At 37.1% G+C, this 20,865-nt stretch overlaps 1 protein-coding gene across 4 annotated transcripts in view; it reads right to left on the bottom strand.

Moving 5' to 3' along the window:
- The window catches only part of ZNF106 (zinc finger protein 106), a 62,655-nt gene extending 42,166 nt beyond the window's left edge, over positions 1-20,489 (bottom strand). Inside the window, exons 1-4 of one of the 4 annotated variants that reach the window (XM_024732363.1) lie at positions 20,353-20,489; positions 13,526-13,629; positions 4,959-5,044; positions 1,065-1,126 (exon numbers count right to left, since the gene is read on the bottom strand). In XM_024732363.1, the coding sequence (XP_024588131.1) occupies positions 1,065-1,126; positions 4,959-5,044; positions 13,526-13,544 (167 nt within the window). In that variant the 5' untranslated portion in view covers positions 13,545-13,629; positions 20,353-20,489. Of the gene's footprint in view, positions 1-1,064; positions 1,127-4,958; positions 5,045-9,794; positions 9,862-13,525; positions 13,633-20,352 lie in introns of those variants that run through there. The other 3 variants (XM_024732364.1, XM_024732366.1, XM_024732365.1) reach the window with 3 other exon arrangements.
- Between the last annotated feature and the right edge of the window lie 376 nt (positions 20,490-20,865).

Here is a 20,865-nt window from a genome sequence, read left to right as displayed (position 1 = left end):
AGATGGTTGAACAATTCATGTTATAAGAACAAGCGACATCTACCATCTTTTCGCCTTGCTCCACTCTCTCAATTATTTTCACTTTGTTTCCGTCGTTATCGCTTGGCGCTTCTTAGCAGTACCAGCTACCTCACTGCTGCTTTAAGCTTGCTTCTGTACATCCTGGACTTGAAATAAAAATACTGTACTACTGTACTCTCTATAGTACTTTACAGTAAAGCACACAAAAGCACAACCACTTGCAGAGGATGCACGCACATGACAATGTATGCTAGACACATGAACTAACTTACATAATTGGACATGGGAACACATATTCCCATCTGTGCAAGTTCACAACTTGAAGGTTCATATGTAGGGGACCTACTGTAACCATTATTCATGGACTAAGGTATAATGCATATTTCTGTTTCCCAAAGTTTCTCTGTTCCATACTGTCTCCAAACTTCAAATTCACACATGTCCAAAACATCAAAAGAGGAAACTCAGTTGGAAAAAAAGACACAGGGTATACATACATGCTACATTTAATGTCTTAAAGGTACTTATTTGTTAGATTTTCTTTCCTTAAACATCTCAAGCTTTAATTCACAAAATAGCATTCTTAGATACTCAGGGTTTATACATCTATTTTATTTACACTAATGAGATTCAGTGCTATTTAGAAGACTTTGGACTTTTCAGACTATTCCAGCAACAGTAAAGGTTTATGGCCTGCAATAATTTGAACACTGCTGAGGCAATAACATGAAATGTCCTAGTTGCAAGGCTGCTGTGTAGGAATAAGAAAGCTTATTAATGAGAGAACTAGCTCATCCCCACCCACCTTTGTTGTAACCTATTTGCTAGAGTTGCTGTGAATTCTACACATTTGAGATGCACAAAGATTTATCCCTTTTGAAGGCAAAAAAAATCTATTGTACTTGTTATTAATTCCAAAAGATAGTTCTATGCCATAAGACAACATTCATTTATGAAGGATTACTATAAAATAAGCTGACAAGCACCATCAGCCCTCAGATCCCCCCACATCCAGAAGTTTATGGAAGACAGCCGTCCCATACCTGCCCTTCAGGTTCTCAAGTTCCCTGTGATGCAACATGCTCCGCATGTGTTCGTCCATCTCCTTCAAAATTAAAGAAAGCAGGTTAAACTAAGGGGGATTGCTTTGGGGAAAAAAATTCCTCTGTCCTGTTCAATCAACAATTGGGGCTCAAGCTCCTTGTATCAAAGTCGTGTTTGCGGTTACCATTCTCAATTCAATATTGGAATCAGTTCTTTATTAAGTAACTCTTTAGCTTGTTTTTTGACATATTTCATTTTTAAATAAAGCAATAGTTAAGAAAGACCTATTTAAGTGGCTTTTCAAAAAGGTTTGAAAGTATATTGTATTTAGGAGGCAAAAGAGTAAATAATAAACAAATATGTTAAATTATATCCCAATATAAGGAATTTACTTAAGTTTATTAAAAATTTAAAAAACTGCCTGAAATCACATAACTTCTCAACTACTTGGCTACTTTTCACCATACTCTCTTTCCCCACTCAACTGAGAGTTTCTCAAGAGTTAGTTACAACTATTACCCATATCTTGGCCAGGGCCTGACATACAGTTACTAATATTTGTTGAATGAACAGATGGATACATCAATTCTACACAGAAGTTACAGATATAACAGAATTTTCCTATGGTAGGTCAAAAAATGCCTTGAACACGGCAGTTCAATCATGGCTTCACCTTCACTGCCCACTCCCTTCCCCACACCAATTGATTTGTTTGGTTCCAATGAAAAGTTTGAAAATATACTAGATTCTCCCCTCTCTCCCTCCCACCCTTGGTGGGAAGGAAATAAAATCTGTGGAAAGAGCTTCCACTTATAAGTGTAAGCGTGACACACACGCACACACCCCTCAAAGTTGCAAATGTCTGTCTCTCTGTCTGTCACACAAAGTATATATAATAGCCAGTATGCCATAATAGAGAATGGCTGTTTACCAATATGATAAAAGGGTTACTACAATTGTTGAGTATTACTATTAACTGTGCCCTGTGATAAATGCCTCAAACATTTTCTCATTTGAACCACAAAACACTGCTAAGGGAGGATTATTTTTTTTTTTTTTTTTTAGGGAGGATTATTAACATCATAAGGACACAAGGGTGTAGAGAAGATAATTTGTTTATTCACCAAATATTTATCAAGTGTTTCTTAGGTGCCAAGTACAGAGCTAGGCACTGAAGGGATAAGTGTGAAAATATTTAGTCTTGCCCTCTCAGAGTCACAGATTATCAAGTGGTGAAAGTAGGACTCAAACTCTGGCAGATCCGACACCAAAGTCAACATTTCAAACACCATGCCATGTTGCAAACATCTAGTGCATTGAGATTTTTTTATTATATACAATTCATTCGTCAAAATGAGTACAACAACCTCTTCTTTAAGTTATCTACACACAGTGTGATACACAGTGTTATGATTCAAAACACTTCCTTTAAATGGCAATTTTACTGAAGATGACCACCATTTCCTTCCTATCTCTACAAATGCTTCATCCAGAAGGGATAGTTTTACATGTGACCCCTTCTAGATACAACTGATTGGCCATTAACCAGAATGAACATTTATAGAGCGGAAAACTAAGTTGAGTTAGTGACAGGATACAGAATGAAAAAATCCATGGACAATATACAACACCTGCTCAAATCTCTATGCTTCCTGTTGTTCAGTTTTTGTTTCCTGTTGCTCAGTTTTTCCTTGGATTAGATTTAACATATGCCAAATCTCCTTTTCTTGAGCTAAATTTAAGTGGGACTGTTTCTTGCAATGAAACTATTCCTAACCAAGGGAGTATTCATTGAAATAGGTTACTCTCTCTGATGTAAAAACCAATTCTGTATTCTATTTCAGTTATAAAAAATGTTATCATTCAAAACTAGTTTTAATGTGATTTTTTTTTTTTTCCCACATGGCTTGCGGGATCTTAGTTCCCTGACCAGAGATCGAAGTCGTGCCCCCTGCGGGGGAAGCACAGAGTCCTAACCACTGGACCGCGAGGGAATTCCCTTAATGTGACTTCTGATTATTTAAAATACTTCAATAATCTGTCTCTAAATTTACAATGTGAAATCCTCTTCCATCCTTCTATAAGGAATGAATGCAAATAATGAGACAACTGAGTTTTCAAAATAACTGAGAAAGATCCACAGGCACAGTTCCAAATGCATACCTGCAGAGTTACCAAGCTTCTATTTAGTCCCTTACATCAGTATTATGTTGTTAAAAGGAGGGGGGAAAAAGGGAGAAAAAAAGGATTTGGGGTTGAACAAATTTGGAAAACACTGAGTAACAGAAAAAAATTTTAATATTTTTTAATTCCAGGGCTTCTCAGATTTTCATAAGTTAATAAGCATCAGGATACTCAGGGATATAATACACAGTCACCCTAGATTCTTTACTCCTTCACAGTATATTTGGAGAAACCAAGGTAATACTAGTTGGGGAAACTAGAGGAAAGCACATCAACATAAGTTGTTCATAGTCTATCTAAAAATAAGTGTCTGAGTTTATCCCTTTCAGTTAACCCATTCCGTTAATTTCTTACCCCATATCTTAACACTTAAATCACGCCATTCCCTTGCTTAAAAACCTATAGGTGGCTGTCCCTAAGGCAGGAGTAAATAACCCCAGTCCTTATTTAACTTTGTTGTGAGCCATGGAAAAGTATGAAGAGACGAAACATGTTTTAATCCAGAGAAGAAATGCCAAAAAGACTTAAAGTAGCAAAATTATGGGACTATAACAAGATAGGCCTGCTACTCCATGAAGATCTGACACCACACCTCTGAGTACCCATCTCATACCTTCTCAATTTCCCTCTAATCTGAAAGTAGCCTTATTGAAAATTTGAGTTAACCCTGGTCTAAATTTTTTTAATTGGAAGAGCCTTTTGTAAAAGGCAGCAAGTATATTACTAAACATGATTTAAAAATCTCAGCTGATTTTTCCATCACTAACAGAAATCCTAAATAGGAAAAAAAACATTCCTCACCCCAGCCTACTAGATGGATCACAATCAAACCCCTCAGTCTAGCACTCAACACTGTTTATTAACTATCTTCACTTAAATTACAAATTAAATTGTGGTCCCGCTACTCCCAAGATGAAACTGTTCTAATCAGGTAAGCCTTCTTACCAACTCCTAGAACTGTTATACTCCATTCTACCGCTATACCTTTGTATGTATTTTTCTCTCACCTAAAATATCTCTTCTCCATTTCTTTTAAGCCATTTTACACCCAAACGTCTTTCAAGGTTTACTCAGACTTCGCTGGCTAACCTCACTCATGATAATCTTCCCAGTTCTCACATCTTAAAAACACGGAGAAAAAATTCCTCAGTATTTAAGCTAGCAGCACTCTTGGAAAGCAAGAATAAAGAAGAAAAAAAAGAAAAGCAAAATGTGAGACAAACTGCAGCCAATTTCTATAAAGCAAAGGTAAATTCTTTTAGTTCTTAAAAATGTGTTTTTCTTTGAGCAACATCCCCACCTTGTGGACGTCTAAGAATATAGTTAGTACCATTGCTGCTGTGCTGCACTTTTCACAAGAATATGCAGAAAGAGAACTCTGCTACGTATCAATGCTGTTACCTTAGCTAATCAGAAAGTTGTTATAATCTCAACCTGAATTTTAATGTCTTTTCTCTATAACTGGTTACTAACTGAATATCTCTTTATCATACTGTTGAGTATCCTCAAATTCCAGGTAGAGGTTTAATAATATAGTTACTGGTTTTATGAGGCAGTAATGAGAAAAAAACCAGTGAAATAAGACTAAGGTTTAGGAAAGAAGCATAAGTAAGATGTTAAAAGTTTTTACCCATCTATAAATTCCACATGATGTCTCTGAAAAAATGATCAGTCATAAAAGCCTCAGATTCTCCCTCTTCTATTATTACCTTTTTTGAGCTGTACACAATGTGGCACAATATGCATTTTCGTTCTCGTGCCATAGTGACCAGATCTGAAGCACTCAACGTCATACCTGCAATGAGGAAGTAACATTTAGTAACCTTTTCTTCCCAGATGTCTTTTTAGATTCGTCTTAACATAGCCCGAAATACAAATCCTGCAACTCCCTCACCTCCACCCTGCTCCCCCAGTCTTCCCATCTGGTAAAGGAAAATTCCAAGTTTCAAGGTACCTAGGGCAAAAACTTTGGGAGTCATCCTTGATCCCTCTTTCTCACCCCATATCCACCCTCATCAGCAAATCCTGCCAGTCCCACCTTGAAGTACATCTGAAATCCAACCACCCCTCACTGCTTAGCATATCTACCATCTCACATGGCACCAGCCTACTGACCTGACTCCCTATTTCCACTCTTGTCTGTCCTCTCATGGTCTATTCTCAAATTAGCAACCAAAGATTCTCAGGATTCTTTTAAAATTTAAGTCTGATCATTTAACTCCTCTGCTCAGAATCTTCCAATAGAATCCCATCTCACTCAGAAAATCCGAAGTCCTTTGTCACGGGCTACAAAATCTGTTTCTCTCTCATTCTCTGACTCCACGCCCTATCACTCTCCCTGTATTGCTCCATTCAAGTTACACTGTCCTCCTTGCTATTCCTTGATCACACCAGGGATTCTCCCACCTTAGGGTTTCTATATTTCCTGTTCTCTCTGCCTGGAATATTCTTCCTTAGGATGTACCTATGGCACAGCAGAGAGTTGACCCCACATCTCTTATTTCTGGTTTAAGAGCCTTTTCTCTGTGTTATGCTGACATTTAAAATATTTAAATAAATCCTTCAGACAAAAAAAAATGTATTTATGGGTTTCAAGGCTCACTCATGCTGCCTCATCAGGGAGGCCTTCCCTGACCCCCTATAAAATACTGTACTTCCTGCCCTCCGTTTCTTCTATCCCCCTAATAACCTGCTTAATTTTTTACTTTTTAATAGTACTATGGTAGATTGTTTCCACAGATGGCCACAACATTATCTCCCACCCCACGCGCTCTTTTGCAGTGTGACGTTGTCATCACCACCCATCAAAAGGTATAGAGTCTATTTTCCCTCCCTGTGACCTGTTTTGACCAATAAAATGCAATGGAAGTGACAATGCAATTTCTGAGGCCGGGCCTTAAAAACTTTGCAGTTCAACCTTTGCACACTTAGAACACTCCCTCTTAGAACCCAGCCACATGGAGAGGCCAAGGGGAAAAAAACTGAGGCCCCAGCTGAGCACCCAAACAACAGCCAATGAGGGATCCTAAGTGGGACCAGTTAAAGAACCACGCAAATGAGCCTTTTTCAACCCACAGAATTGTAAGAAACAAAATAGCTGTTTTAAGCCAGTAAATACTGGGACAGCTTGTTAAACAGCAAGAAATATCTGAAACAAGCATCCTTTACTACCTAACATAGTATATATTTGTTATTCTTTGTTTCCCCAATTAAAAATTAAGCTTCACAAGAACAGAGACTCTGTATATTTTGTTCACTAGTATAGGTCTAGCACTGAGAACAGTGTCTGGCATACTGTAGGCACTCCATAATTATTTGTTGAATTGTTCCAAATAGAACTATCTTAGGTTATTAAATGTAAGACATAGATAACTGGATAAATACTGAGGTTTGGGTTAAGACCAGAAGGGTCTCTATTTTACAATCCTCTAGCACTACCATACTTTCCTCCTGCATCCCTGCAAGGATGCCCTATCTGAGAATTTAATTCCATTCCCCAGGCAAAATTATTTTTCCTCCACACACACACCAGACTCTAATAGATTTATCTGCTTCCTTGCCTGGGCTTGTTCCTTATGGGACTTAAAATTGTGATGTAATGAAGTTATAAGCTGCCCTAATTTAATCTTTAACCCTTACACAACATGGTGGAAAAACCAATGAGAAAGAAGCCTAAGGTTCTCTACCTCTCTTGTCACTCAGTTTCCTTGCTATTGAAACCCACTCCGTACCACTACTAAATGTCTGAAATAATTCTATTCAATAACAAATTACAAAGCACCAAAACAAGATTGTGGGTAAAATTTTGACCATTTGAGAAAGCTGAATGTTAACTAGCTAATAAAACAAAGAAATATACCTTTATGGATAGGTATAGTATTATTTATGCTTCTAGTATTACTAACCTATCCTCAATCTCAAAATTAACACAAACCACTGTGGTGCTAAGTGTCAAAGCACAATTATTCTTTTAATTCCCTTATCTCTTAACATTAACTTTAATTACTATTTGCAAGCAGTATTTTGTTATTTCATTCAGCAAGCATCGTTCTAAGAGCTGCAAAATCAGTGATAAAGATGATATATCCAGAAATGTTTTTAATACTGCTTCAAATGATTACCCATTAAAGCAAAACAGGAACAAAAAACTTGAAAGCAATGAAGAAGTGAGACTTCCTGGCACAAGCAACAGCAGTTGCTGTGGGGTTTTTATATATTTACTCAATTGAAAACTAAGTACTAAAATACCAACTGTGTTTCTATTTAATAAAGCCATCAACTTGTAGTAAATGGATAAAGAAAGTCATATAATAAAAATACTCTCTATCAACCTTTTAACCAAAGACTCCTTCTTTTTATTTTTTCTTTTCACGGGCTCCATGTTTCTAATCTGCATATATTAAGTTTCATTTCTGTAAAAATTTTCACTTTCATAAAAAGTGTAAACTGCTAGCAAAGTATTTAATCAAGAAAGACCTAGTATTTAAAAATACTGAGTTGAGGGCTTCCCTGGTGGCACAGTGGTTGAGAGTCCGCCTGCCGATGCAGGGGACACGGGTTTGTGCCCCAGTCTGAGAAGATCCCACATGCCGCGGAGCGGCTGGGCCTGTGAGCCATGGCCACTGAGCCTGCGCGTCCGGAGCCTGTGCTCCGCAACGGGAGAGGCCACGGCAGTGAGAGGCCCGCGTACCACAAAAATAAATAAATAAATTAAATAAATAAATAAAAAATAAAAATACTGAGTTGATATGATTACAGCTAAAGACAAAAGAACTTTAATTTGTACATCCTTAAACTGGGTAAAAATATAATTTCCATTAAGCTTTCTGAAATACTGAAATTAGCTCACAGCCTTCTTTAAAGGTCTTAACAAGGATCAGAAGTCAAGGAAATAGAAACCATCCAACTTTGCAACCTCAAAATGCTTGAGAGGTTACATTATACAAGCCAAGTAAGTCAATTCAACTACTGCTGTCCTCACTTTAACCACCTTACATTTTCCCCCATATCATTTAAATATACCCATTATGAAATCTTTCAAATTTTCCCCAAATAACTGTGAGAAATATCTGTGATATTTCTTAGTCATAAGTCTAAAAAATCCTACAATAAGTACCTTTTCTCAATATCTTAATTACTATCCTATTAATACAATTATCATTCTCATAGGCAAAACTATATTACTGATTCTTTTCTTTCAGATTCTCATATTTAGTCACGAAGTCCTGACAGATTTCAATTTTTAAATTGTTATTTATGCTCGCTGTACAGTATAAATTAACATAACATTGTAAATCAACAGTAATTCAATAAAATAAAAAAGTTTTTTAAAAAGAGGAAAAACAATTATTTACTCTTTAGTGTGATAAACCTGCATGACTTTATATGTATTCTTCTCCCTTCACCCAACTGTTATACTCACTAATGTTTCCTGCCTTGACTCCTGCTCCCAATAAATGAACAAGTTCTAAATCCAAGCAGTACATCAGAATCACCCACACAGCTTACTAATAAAAAGAAATACAGTTGTGTGGGCAGAGTAGAACTATTGCATTAGTCCCCAGACACCCCATTCTGTACTTCACCATGCTTTGAAGGCTGTTTGATGGTAGGTATGTCTGGTCTCACTGACCTTACCATGAGGAAGGGATCTGTCTTTTCATATACCTATAACACTGGTTACAATAAGCACATAGTACTTAAGATATTTGAACTCTGACATAATTAAAACCAATTGAGACTCTATATGATAATATATTGTAAAACACTGAAGAAAAAAAGCATAATTATTGGTTTGTTGGGGTGGGGGAAGTGGTACTCAGATTAGTATCCCTTTTCTGAATTCCACAGGTAACTTGTCCACTTTAATCCTGACAAAAAACTAATGGATTTCTGGTGAGCAAGACAGGGCAACAGAGAGACAGTTCAGTGATACAACAAGTTTTTGTCACTACCCCTAGGTTGCCCAGGTTATGGAACAAAGATATGACTGGCACTTCCGAAAAGTCCTCACTTTGCTGAGTGGGACTCCCCAGAAAGTTTCAAGGCTCCTAGCTAAGGAAGGAGTTTTAGTAAGCTGACAACAGAGGTCAAGAAGTATTTTGGGGCATATGAACCTGTAATCACAACTTTCAAAGGCTTATTCTGGGTACCTGTCCTATTTACTAGGTCTAAATTCTGGCTGGCTCTTGTTTCCCAAGGCAAGTGATTGGTGGTTTCCTGCATCCATCCACTATCTCTGATGGAGCATAAGTTCATAAGCATTTTACTCACTAGCATTCCTACTTTTTATATTATCTGCCCTAACATAACACTCACCAGTATCATATATGTATGTGTATACACACATGCGCGCGCACACACACACACACACACACCACTCTTTATTCTTTATTAGTAAGCATAGGGCTAAAACGAAGACAGGAAGTTAAGGCTGCGACTCAGGAAAAGGGATCAAAAGTCAAGCATCCAACAGATGAAGCTGTTCATATTGCCCATCACCAGGCAAGGAAATGGACAGGGCAGACCACAATCTGATTCCTTACCTCAGAATCAGAACTATGGTCAGGTTCCAATACTTTACTCACTTCTGGAACTTGGAAGCATTATGTCCTAGAGGGAAAAATAACTGAGAAAGAAACTGGGATAATGCCAACTCTAACAAGGTAATAAAAATACTAGCAAAAGTTGTCATCATATAACAGAGTAAGTCATAAGCCCAAAGATAGCTTATACAAACACTGTTTTAAAAGTTTAACTGGGTAGCTTGTTGCATTTATTTAACAGTTGAAAAAGTTGGCATTCCTGTATTCAACATATCATTTATATATATTTCCAAGCAACCCCAAAGATCCACATAGTAATGTAAAATTCTATGACATGAATTACAATCAATGCAAGCTGAGTGAGCCTTACTAACTGCTCACTATTCTTCTCAAAAAGCTTTGCTGTTCTCCGTGCATCTTATTGCTAACAGTACATTCAATAATCTTCATCCACTTTATACAAGTATGACTATAATAACAATCATTTTCACTATTTCTTCTTTTTATAGAATCTTTTAAGTTCATGGGTGACCATACCACAGTATTACAGTAAAGCATTTATTTTAGCAGTTTTAATTTATGTTAACAGCTTCTAAATGCCTTTGTCCTGTATTTAAAAAATCATTAAGTCTCTGAAAAGGTCACCATATATTTTATTAGATTTTAAGAAGGAATTTATGTGCTACTAAAGTAGTGGTATTTGCAAATTTTGGAATTTGCAAAAATCTCATATCCTTGTAAATGTCAAAAGTCAAAAGCTCACATGCAAACTGTACATGTGGCAATGATGTATCCCAAATCCCAGCAATACAGTAAAAAATATGCTTAGACAAAATTAGCTGTTGTTCAAAAGTACGGTATTCCAAGAGCTTGAAAAACTTCCCAGGGCTCAAACTCACCTTGAAATTATCAGCCTAAAAAGTATACCTATATAATATCCTCCTAAGTGGTCTCAGCACCCCCTCTCAAACTACTCTCAGGTAATCCTGTACTTTCCTAATTCCTTATACAACAGCAGAAGTAATCTCTTTAAAATGCAAACCTGATCATAATATTCCCTTGATTTTTCTCCCTATATTGTATTTTGCAAAATTTCAAACAGAAATATTTAAAGAATTTTATAGTGAATGTCCCACACCCAGTTTACCATATACACATATACCCACCACCTTGATTCTATGGTTACCATTTTACTCTACAGTACTTGCTTTATCAGATACCTATCCATCTATCTTTGGTCACTTAGTCATGATATATTATGATTTGTTAATATTTTGCCTAGAATTTTTTGGGTCTATGTTCATAAGACATACTGTTCTGTAATTTTCTTTTTTTTTTTATAATTTGTTATTTTTACTTGGCTGCGTTGGGTCTTCATTGCTACGTGTGGGCTTTCTCTAGTTGCAGCGAGCGGGGGCTACTCTTTGTTGCGGTGCACGGGCTTCTTCTCATTGTGGTGGCTTCTCTTGTTGCAGAGCTCCAGCTCTAAGCATACGGGCTTCAGCAGTTGTGGCTCGCGGGCTCTAGAGCGCAGGCTCAGTAATTGTGGCGCACGGGCTTAGCTGCTCTGAGTCATGTGGGATCTTCCCGGACCAGGGCTCAAACCCGTGTCCCCTGCACTGGCAGGTGGATTCTTAACCACTGAGCCACCAGGGAAGTCCCTGTAATTTTCTTTTCAATCTGTAATACCTTTATCAGGTTTTGGCCTCGTGAAATGAGTGCTTCCCTTTTGTCTATTTTCTGAAAGTTTATGTAAGACTGATGTTATTTCTTCTTTAAATACTTGATAAAATTCATCAGTGAAACCCTTCTTTTTTTTTCATTAATTCTATTTCTTTAATATATAATAATTTCTTTAATATAGAAAAAATTCTATTTTTTCATTAATTCTATTTCTTTAATATAGGCTTATTCAGATTCTAGCACATTGACATTTTTAGTACATTGACATTTAAGAACTGTCCATTTATAGTGTCAAATTTGTTGGCATAAAGTTGTTTATAATATCCCCTTATTATCCTACAGGATCTGTAGTGATCCCTTTCATTTCTGATACTACTAATCTGTGTTATCTCTGTTTTTCATTATCAGTCTATCAAGTGGTTCATCAATATTGTTGAATTTTTTCAATGAACCAACCCTGGCTTTGTAATTTTGTCTATTGGTTGTCTTTTTCTATTTCACTGATTTCTTCTATTGTCTTTATTATCTCTTCCCTTCTATCTACTTTGGGTTTACCTTGCTCTTCATCTACTAGCTTAAGGTAGAACTTTATTTAGCTCATTCATTATCTTTAAACCTTACTTTTCTAAAGGTGTTTAAGTTTCCCTCTAAGAACTGCATTAGCTGTGTCCTACAAACATTTTAGCGCTTTTAAATAAACTATAATAGTTTTAAATTTACAGAAAAGTTGCAAAAAACAGGAGAGTATCCATATAGCCCACCCCTTTTCCTGTATTATTTACATCTCATATTAGTATAATTTGTCACAATTAATAAATCAATATTGATATATTATTATTAATTTAAGTCCATACTTTGTTTCCTCTTTTTTCACCTAGTATTCTTTTTCTCTTCCAGAATTTCAACAAGGATCCCACATACGTTTAATCATCATGTCTCCTTAGGTTCTTCTTGGCTATAACAGTTATCCCACAGATTTAGATGTTGTATTTTCATCATCCAGTTCAAAATATTTACTGATTTCTCTTACAATTTCTTCCTTGACTCATCGATTTACCAGTTTCACTGAATTTCCAAATATTTGCAGGGTTCTGTTTGACATCTTGATTTCTACTTTAATCCCATTATGGTCAAAGAAAATATTCTGTAGTATTTCAACCCTTTTAAATTTATTAAGATTTGATTTACAGACAAGCATCTGGCCTATACATACCTTTGGGGAACAAAATGTATTCTGTAGTTGTTGGGTGGAAATCATCATCTATACTGATTTTTTTGCCTGTTTAGATGTCTATCAATTGTTGAGAAAATTATTAAAATCACTGTGATTGTTGTCTCTTTCTTCCTTTAATTGTATCCATTTTTGTTTCATGTATTTTGAAGCTCTGATATTAGGCACATATATATTTATGACTGTCTTCCTGATGAACCGACCCTCTTATTATTATGAAAGAACTGCCTTAATTCTGGCAATGTACTTTAACTTGAAATCTACTTTATCTGATATGAATATAGCCACTCCAGCCTTCTTATGCTGTTTGAAAGGTATATCTTTTGGCATTTACTTTTAGTCAATCTGTCTTTATGCACTGAATCAACGTTTATTCTGCTAAAGTAAATGAAATTACTGATGTGGGTGGATTATGTCTACCATTTTATTATTTTTAATCTCCTATTTTTTTGTTTGGCTGTACCTCTGTTTCTGTCTTCTTTTGCATTATTCACTTCAATTTTTCTGCTAGATTTTTAGCAATACTTCTTTGCATCATTTTTTTTCCACAGTGGTTGCTCTAGGATAGAGAATATACATCCTTATCATTTTCACACTGTACTCAGTGTTAGTAACATGCCACTTCACGTAATCTGTAGAAACCTGGCAACAATACAGGTTCATTTACCCCCACTTCCCATTCCATGATCTATGGTATATGTTTTATATCTACAAACATGATGAACTCCACAAGATGATGCTTTTTTAAAAAAATAATCATAGACAGTATTAGGAAATTAAAAGAAAAAAACCAGTTTCTATTTATCCAGATATTTACCATTTCTGATGCTCTTCATTCCCTTAACAAAGATTCAGGTTTCCATCTGGTTTCATTTCCCTTCAGCCTGAAGAACTTCCTCTAGCATTTCTTGTAATGCAGATCTGCTGGAAACAAATTATCTTGGTTTTATGTGACAGTATTTTTATTTTGCTTTCATTCTTGAAGGCTATTCTACTGAATCTGGAATTCTGGGTTCTCAGGTTTTTCTTTCAGCATTTTAAATATTCTCTATTCACTCTGGCTTCCATGATTACTCCCCTGTATATAACACGTTGGGGTTTTTTGGCCACTTTCTAGATTTTTCCTTTTATTTTTGGCTTTTAGCAGTCTATGAAAAATCCAGTCACGGTTTTCTTCATTTATAAACTAGAGGTTTTCTTGTCTTTACTTTTCTTGGTTTTGCTGAACTTATTGAATACGTCAATATATGCCTTTCACTAAATTTGGGAAATTTTCAGCCATTATATTTTCAAGTATTTTTTTTTTTCTTCCCCACTTTTTCTCCTCCTATTCTGGGATCCCAATTATGTGTGATGGATTTTTTGATATTGTTCTCAGGCCCTTTTTTCCTCCTACTCTTTTTCTGCTCCTCGCATTGAATTTCTATTGACCTTCAATTTCATGGATTCTTTCCTCAGTCATCTCCATTCTGCTGCTTAGCCCACCTAGTTTAATTTATTTCCAAAATTATATTTTTCAGTCCTAGAATCTCTATTTGGTCTTTTCTTAATCTCATACTCATTCTTTATGAGCACAATTCCTTTGCATCATTTTCCTTTCCTTCACTAATAAATAGTTATAAAAGTTTTAAATCTTTTCCTGCTAATCCCAACATTTGGATACTTTACAGTCCGTCTCTGTAGATTGTCTTTTAACTTGAGAATAGGTTACATTTTCCTGATTCTCTGTACATGAGTAATTTTGGAATATATCCTGACTATTGTAAATATTTAATTGTTAAATTAAATAACAAACATAACTGTTATTTGTGGAGACTCTGGATTCCTTTATATTCCTTTGAAGAGTGTTGATTTTAATTTTTATTTATTTTTGTTCTAGTAAGTATCTAAATTGGTTGACTCAAACTGAAAACTCTGTTCCTCAGGTAGATGAGATCTTGATTCAGTTCTTTTATCTTGAGCTGGGCTTCCTGGAGTCTGCTCCACGCACACATAGTTCTCAACAGTGTGCCAAGATTTGGGAAGAGTTTATTCACAGAATTTGATGTTTCTATTTTCCAGGATTCTCCTCTTACTTTCCAACACCTGTGACTGTCTTGAGCCTTATTTTTGGTTCTTTAGATCACAAAGTCTAGCAGTTTACTATCAGAATTTTAACGATCCTACTTGGCACAAATTGAGGCCATGAAAATGAGAAATCACGTAGTTCTGTTCCCCAAGTGTCAATTACCTTCCAGAATCTGTTTGCTTTTGGTAACTCTACAGTGATTTTAGTTGCTTTATGTATTTCTGTCCAGATTTAACAGTTGTTATCTGCAGGAGGAGCTTAGTCATGACCAGAACTGGATTCCCATGCTTGCACTTTTAAGAGCCCTCACTGTGTTTGAATAACTCCAGGCAATGGTCAAGCAGGTGGGGCTGATCAAAGAAGACATACTCCTCAATCCTGTGATGGAGTAAGAGGCCCTAGGCTTAGTGATGAAGTCTGCCGGGGTTTGAGTGACTCTTGAATGGCAGCTGTCTTTCATGAGGTGGCTCAGCATTCCAGTCTACTTCAATTTCACCTCCATCTAAACATGAAATTTATAAGTCCCTCAACCGTACAAAGAAAATGCCTTTCTCACACACACTTATGTTTTCATGCCTCAGTCCCTCACTTTTAAAGGCCCTTCAATGACATCCAATTATTTAAGACATATACCAAAATATATAACAAGTCTTACAAGGCCCACTGATATGATCCTTGCTTATGTGTACTACACATGTTTTAGCTACTTTCCCCCTTGATCTCTGTGCACCAGACAAAATGGTATTTTCAGTTTTTCCCACCTAACATGCTCCTCCCACAGGGCTTTTTCTTATGCTGATCCCTCTCTTTAGAATGCTCTTACTCCTTTCCATCTAGTTAACTATTCATCCTTCAAATCTCAGTCCAAATGTCAGTTGCCTGAGGAAGCACTCCCTGATCTCCCAGACTAGGTATTTCCTCACTATATGCTACTCCCCTAAAATCCAGTACCTTCTTTATACCACTTATCACAACTATGACTATTTCTGAGGCAGACAGTAGAGCAGCAGTTCTCAACTATATCAGACCCAATACTCTTTTTTCTAAAACATTATGGGAACTTTCATTCATACATAAATATGAGGGATTATTATAAGAATCCCCAGTGTGCTCCTCAGTCACCTTTCCCAATTGTCACCATACAATTTTTTTCTTTAAAGATTTTTTATACCTTCTTTTTATTGTAAATATTTTATAACACCTCCTTATCCTTCCTGAAATGAAATTCAGAGCTACTGTAACTTACCCATGTAAATTTTAAAATAATGTGCTAGCTATAATAAAAAAGAAAATTTATCATAAAACAATATGTATTTCAACATATAAATGCTTTGGCATGATATTAAATAAGACTACAAGTGTGACAATTACAAATATAGACAGATATAGGTATTTTATTGTTGATAAAAATACCACGAATAACATTGCTGTCTGTGATATGACCTTCCAAAATAGTGACCAACTCTTGATAAACTTTCTGAAACAAAGAAACCAGTCTCTTGATTTACATGATAACTATGCTCTACGCAAAATAATAATAATAATGTGTGTTTATATGTAAAATGAATTTGATTCTAGGCTCAGATAATCATAAACACATTTTTCACCTACGTGAAAAACCCTCTGGGACATTTTAAAGTGACACAAGATGTGGAATAACTTTTTACTATACATGGATGTCCCTTACACTGCAGGATGTCTAACACCCCTGATCTCCATCCACTAAACTCAGTGTCACCCTCCCAATTATTTTGAAACCAAAAACACCCCTGCAAATTTCCAAACCTCCCTGAGGGATGATTCCCAAACCATCACTGAAAACCACTGCATTAGGTTAAAGGAAGAAAACAAGATCTATATAGCCAGACTGCTTGGGTTTGAAACCTGGCTCTATCACTTACTAGCTGTGTGATCCTGAGCCAGTAAGTTAATTTTTCTATACTTCAGTTTCCACTTATAAAATAAAAACAATACCAGTACCAATGTTAGAGGGCTGTTATGAGGAATAAATTAGAAAGTCCATAATGTTTTGCACAAAGCAGGTACTAAATCTTTGCTATATTTAATTAGTATAATTATTTGCTTAATAACTGCCTCTCCCAATAGAGTGTAAGCTCCATGACAGCAAGCCGGAATGCCTGTCTTGTTCACCATTTTATTCCCATTACATGGCACACCATCTGGTATAGAATAGGTATGCAATATCTGTTGAATGAATGAAATCAGCAAAGATGTCTGTAACAGAAACATAATAAAAACTGCAGTATAACCTTCAACAGTAGTATTATTTTAGGTTATACTACTAAAATACTTCTACATATGAATGTCAGAATTTACCCTGATGACATATACCCATGTATAGAATATCTCCAGTGGGATACTCAAGAAACTAGTAACAGTCATTACCTCTGGGAAAAAGAACTGAGGACATGGGGGTCAGAGATTTACTTTTCACTATAAATCCTTTTGTACTCTCCAAAAATTTAAGCAAAATACACATATATAGTTGACCCTTGAACAACATGGGGGTTAGAAGCTCTGACCCTCCTCACAGTCAAAAATCCATGTATAATTTGTAGTCAGCCCTCGCTATATACAAATTCAACCAACCACAGATGATGCAATACTGTAGTATTTAATTTTTTTTAAATCACCATATAAGTGGACCCATGCAGATCAAACCCATGCTGTCCAAGGGTCAACTGTATAATTGTTTTTAAAATTAAAAAAAAAATTTTTTTAACTCATAGTATGTTTTTAAACAAAGAAGACTTTAGGCCCAAGAACCAAGACTATATAATGGTTCCAGGTAGGGAACTTTTTTGGAATTCCAGAAATCATCAAGAAGTTTAACTTTCTGGCCTTCCCTGGTGGCGCAGTGGTTGGGAGTCTGCCTGCTGATGCGGGGGACGTGGGTTTGTGCCCTGGTCCAGGAGGATCCCACATGCCGCGAAGCGGCTGGGCCCATGAACCACGGCCACTGAGCCTGCGCATCCGGAGCCTGTGCTCTGCAGCGGGAGAGGCCGCAACAGTGAGAGGCCCGTGTACCGCAAAAAAATAATAATAATAATAAGTTTGACTTTCACATATTTTTAACCTTCAGAGTGGTTCATTACAGGCTATCACACCACAAAGATCAATTCCAGTTTACTGATACTCCAAAAGTCTAATCTCATTAGATATTGATTACCCACCTAAAAAGATACAAAGGGACAAATAGCATAACTACCAGGAGTAATAACAATTTTATATTTACATACTAGTTTATAGTTTACAAAATATGGTGGAAAAAGCGTGACCTTGGAATTAAGCAAAAATAACTAATGTGTCTACCACCTTGAGTAAATTTTGGTCTCTCCAAACTTCAATTCCTTTTCAATGAGAACAATGCCACCTAGTTATCAGGGTTTCAGATTAGAGGAAAAAAAGAGAATTTCTTGCAGTGAGTTTTGTCTTTTTAAAGATAATTATTTGTATTTTGAATAGTTAACACAAGTTTCAGAATTATAAAGGTACAAAAGGGCTTACAGCTGGTTTCAAGGGGTGAAATGCAACTTTACAAGGAAAGACTCAGACTTACCACCTGAACCCACTAATCAATCTTAGCACCACTATCCTGGGGAAAACTAGACTACACAGCCTGATCTTTGATACAGTCACCAAAGTGTTTACCTGAACTAATCAAGTATTACCTCTACCTTCAAGTCTGTAGTAACATGTTAAATGATAACACTAGGAATCAATCAGATAAATCCAGATAATTGTACAACATTCTATGAGTCATGATGAAAAAAGAAAAGGATAAGAAAAAAAGGTAACTTCCAGACTTAAAAAGACTTCAAGAGACATAACAGTCAAACTCAATGCACAAACTTTGATTGGAAGATGGATCAAAAATGGTAAAAAGAAAAAAAAGGAATAATTTGGGGAAATTTTAATCAGGATTGGGTATTAGATAATATAGAGAAATTATTGTTGTTCAGTGTGATTATTATATAGGGTTAGGCAAAAAAATGTTCTTTTATTAGAAACACACATTAAAGTATTTAGGGGTGAAATGTCAGGAATAAAAACAAATACAGCAGAATATTAACAGATTTTGAAATCTGAGTGATCGATTTACAGGGGATTCAAAGTAGCATTTTTCCTACTTTTCTGGATGTTTAGAAGTTTTCATTAAAGAAAAAAAAGGCTTATAGAGAAAATTATTCCTCTCCCACTGGCTGGTGACTCCCAGCCACCTCCAACTTATCACTGTTACCAGTTTCTTATGTATTCTTCCAGGGATATTCTATGCATGTATATACGTACAATAATCACCGCTCAGTTTTTCCTTTTTAAATATCTTCCTTTTAATCAAAGCAATTGGTTGTGAACTAACCTGATCTAGTATCTTTAATTAAGGCTCCTATCATTTTCTAGACTCAATAGTTAACTCTAGAAACTATAACTGTAATATAGTTGCTTCTCAACATAAGTGCTTACAATATCTAACTTGATGTAACAGGAAAAGGATGAGATTTGTCATCGTATGTGAATTTCACCACTTCATCACTTATCCTAGCTAGGTTATCTTGAGCAAATTACCATCAAACTCTCAGCGACCTCACCTGAAATGTGCTCCAAAAAAACCACCTTTCATTATAATATCTCATTAATTTTTTGTGACAGACCTGAGTGTATCTGGCACATGTGTAGTAGGTGTTAGATAAATCCTAGTTGAATCTAAATATTATCTTCCATTGTTTCACTCACTTGAGAACAGGGCTTAAAACAAATTTTAAGATTTTCCATGGGGCTTAGAAGAGTATTAGGCCCTTAGTAAGTGCTCAAAAGTTATTTTGGCTTGAGTAACTTTGATATAAACCATTTATGGTGGAAAAAGACTCATTTGCTAGGTAAGAGAACTTTCCTTAACTAGGATGGGTGTCCCAAATTGCTAAAAGCCATGGAAATCTCAAACTTCCCAACAAGATGGCTTAATCTGACTCTCAAAGATGATTAAATTGAGCAGGTTGAAGGGGAAGTGGGGTGCAAAGCATTTCCTCTCCATAAGTATACACTGAGATTCGGACTAAATATTAAATTGACCCATAGTAAGCGCTCCATAATTAGCAGCTATTATTAAGACGAATCACACAGGAAGAGAAGACGTAAGGAGGAAAAAGAACGAAGGCTGTCGGTCACAAGAGGTGGAAAGGTGTCCGTGGCCTGAGACGTGTAGGCCATAAAGGGCACCTGGGTCTATGGGCTCCCTGCGGCCCCGGGAGGGGGGGGGGCGAAGGAGGTCAGCGACCTCTCCGAAAGGTCAAGCCTCTGGAGCCACGTTTCCCTCTGGAGCTGGGAGCAGAGCCGGAACGCCCCCGCGAGAACCTGTACCCCGAAGCCAGAAGCACCGCCTGCCCGTAAACCCGCGCCGATTCTGGGAGAGGGGACGACCCGCCGCGCCGGCGCCGCAGCCCGCAGGAGCAGAGACCTGCCGCGTCCTGAAGCCCAACATCCTCCCTAAAGTGGCAGACCACCGGGACCCTCGGGCTCCGATATGCCTCAGCACAACCCGGCCCTTGGATACTCACACTTACAGCCGAACCCTCTTACTCCATCAGGCCTCCGAGACCCCAGCGACGGAGCCCACTGACGCCCCAGCCGCCCCCCTCAGCTTCGGGTCCGAGGGCCCGCTCCGGACCCGCTCCCCGCCTGGCACCGCCGCCGCCGCCGCCGCCGCCGCCAGAGCGCAGGCGCACAGCACCGCCGTCGCGCTCCCTTTTTTTTTTTCCTCTGCGCTCAGCCTTTCTCAATAACCTAGCTTTATTTGAACACACGAGAGTGAGCAACGGACACAGAGGAAAGAGGCTTTACTGGAAAAGAATGAAGGAAGACCAAAGGCCGGAAGAGTTCGTCCGCTGCACCGGACGGTGCTGTGACCAGCCTCCCTCGTTTCTTTTTCATTCTTTTTGCTCTTTCTGGGCCTCCCTCTTGCTCCTACTCTCTTCTTAAGTCCCGACCATTCCCTTCAGGTAGTGGCAACTGTTGTGGCTAAATTTCCAACCACGCCTTCCTTGTAAAACTTATTGAAACTTAATGGAAGA

The sequence above is a fragment of the Neophocaena asiaeorientalis genome, unplaced genomic scaffold (genome assembly GCF_003031525.2).
Source record: "Neophocaena asiaeorientalis asiaeorientalis breed wild unplaced genomic scaffold, Neophocaena_asiaeorientalis_V1.1 scaffold119, whole genome shotgun sequence".
In the NCBI taxonomy this organism is placed as follows: Eukaryota; Metazoa; Chordata; class Mammalia; order Artiodactyla; family Phocoenidae; genus Neophocaena; species Neophocaena asiaeorientalis.
Note: the sequence above shows the minus strand (reverse complement) of the source record. Positions and strands in the feature narration are given on the sequence as shown.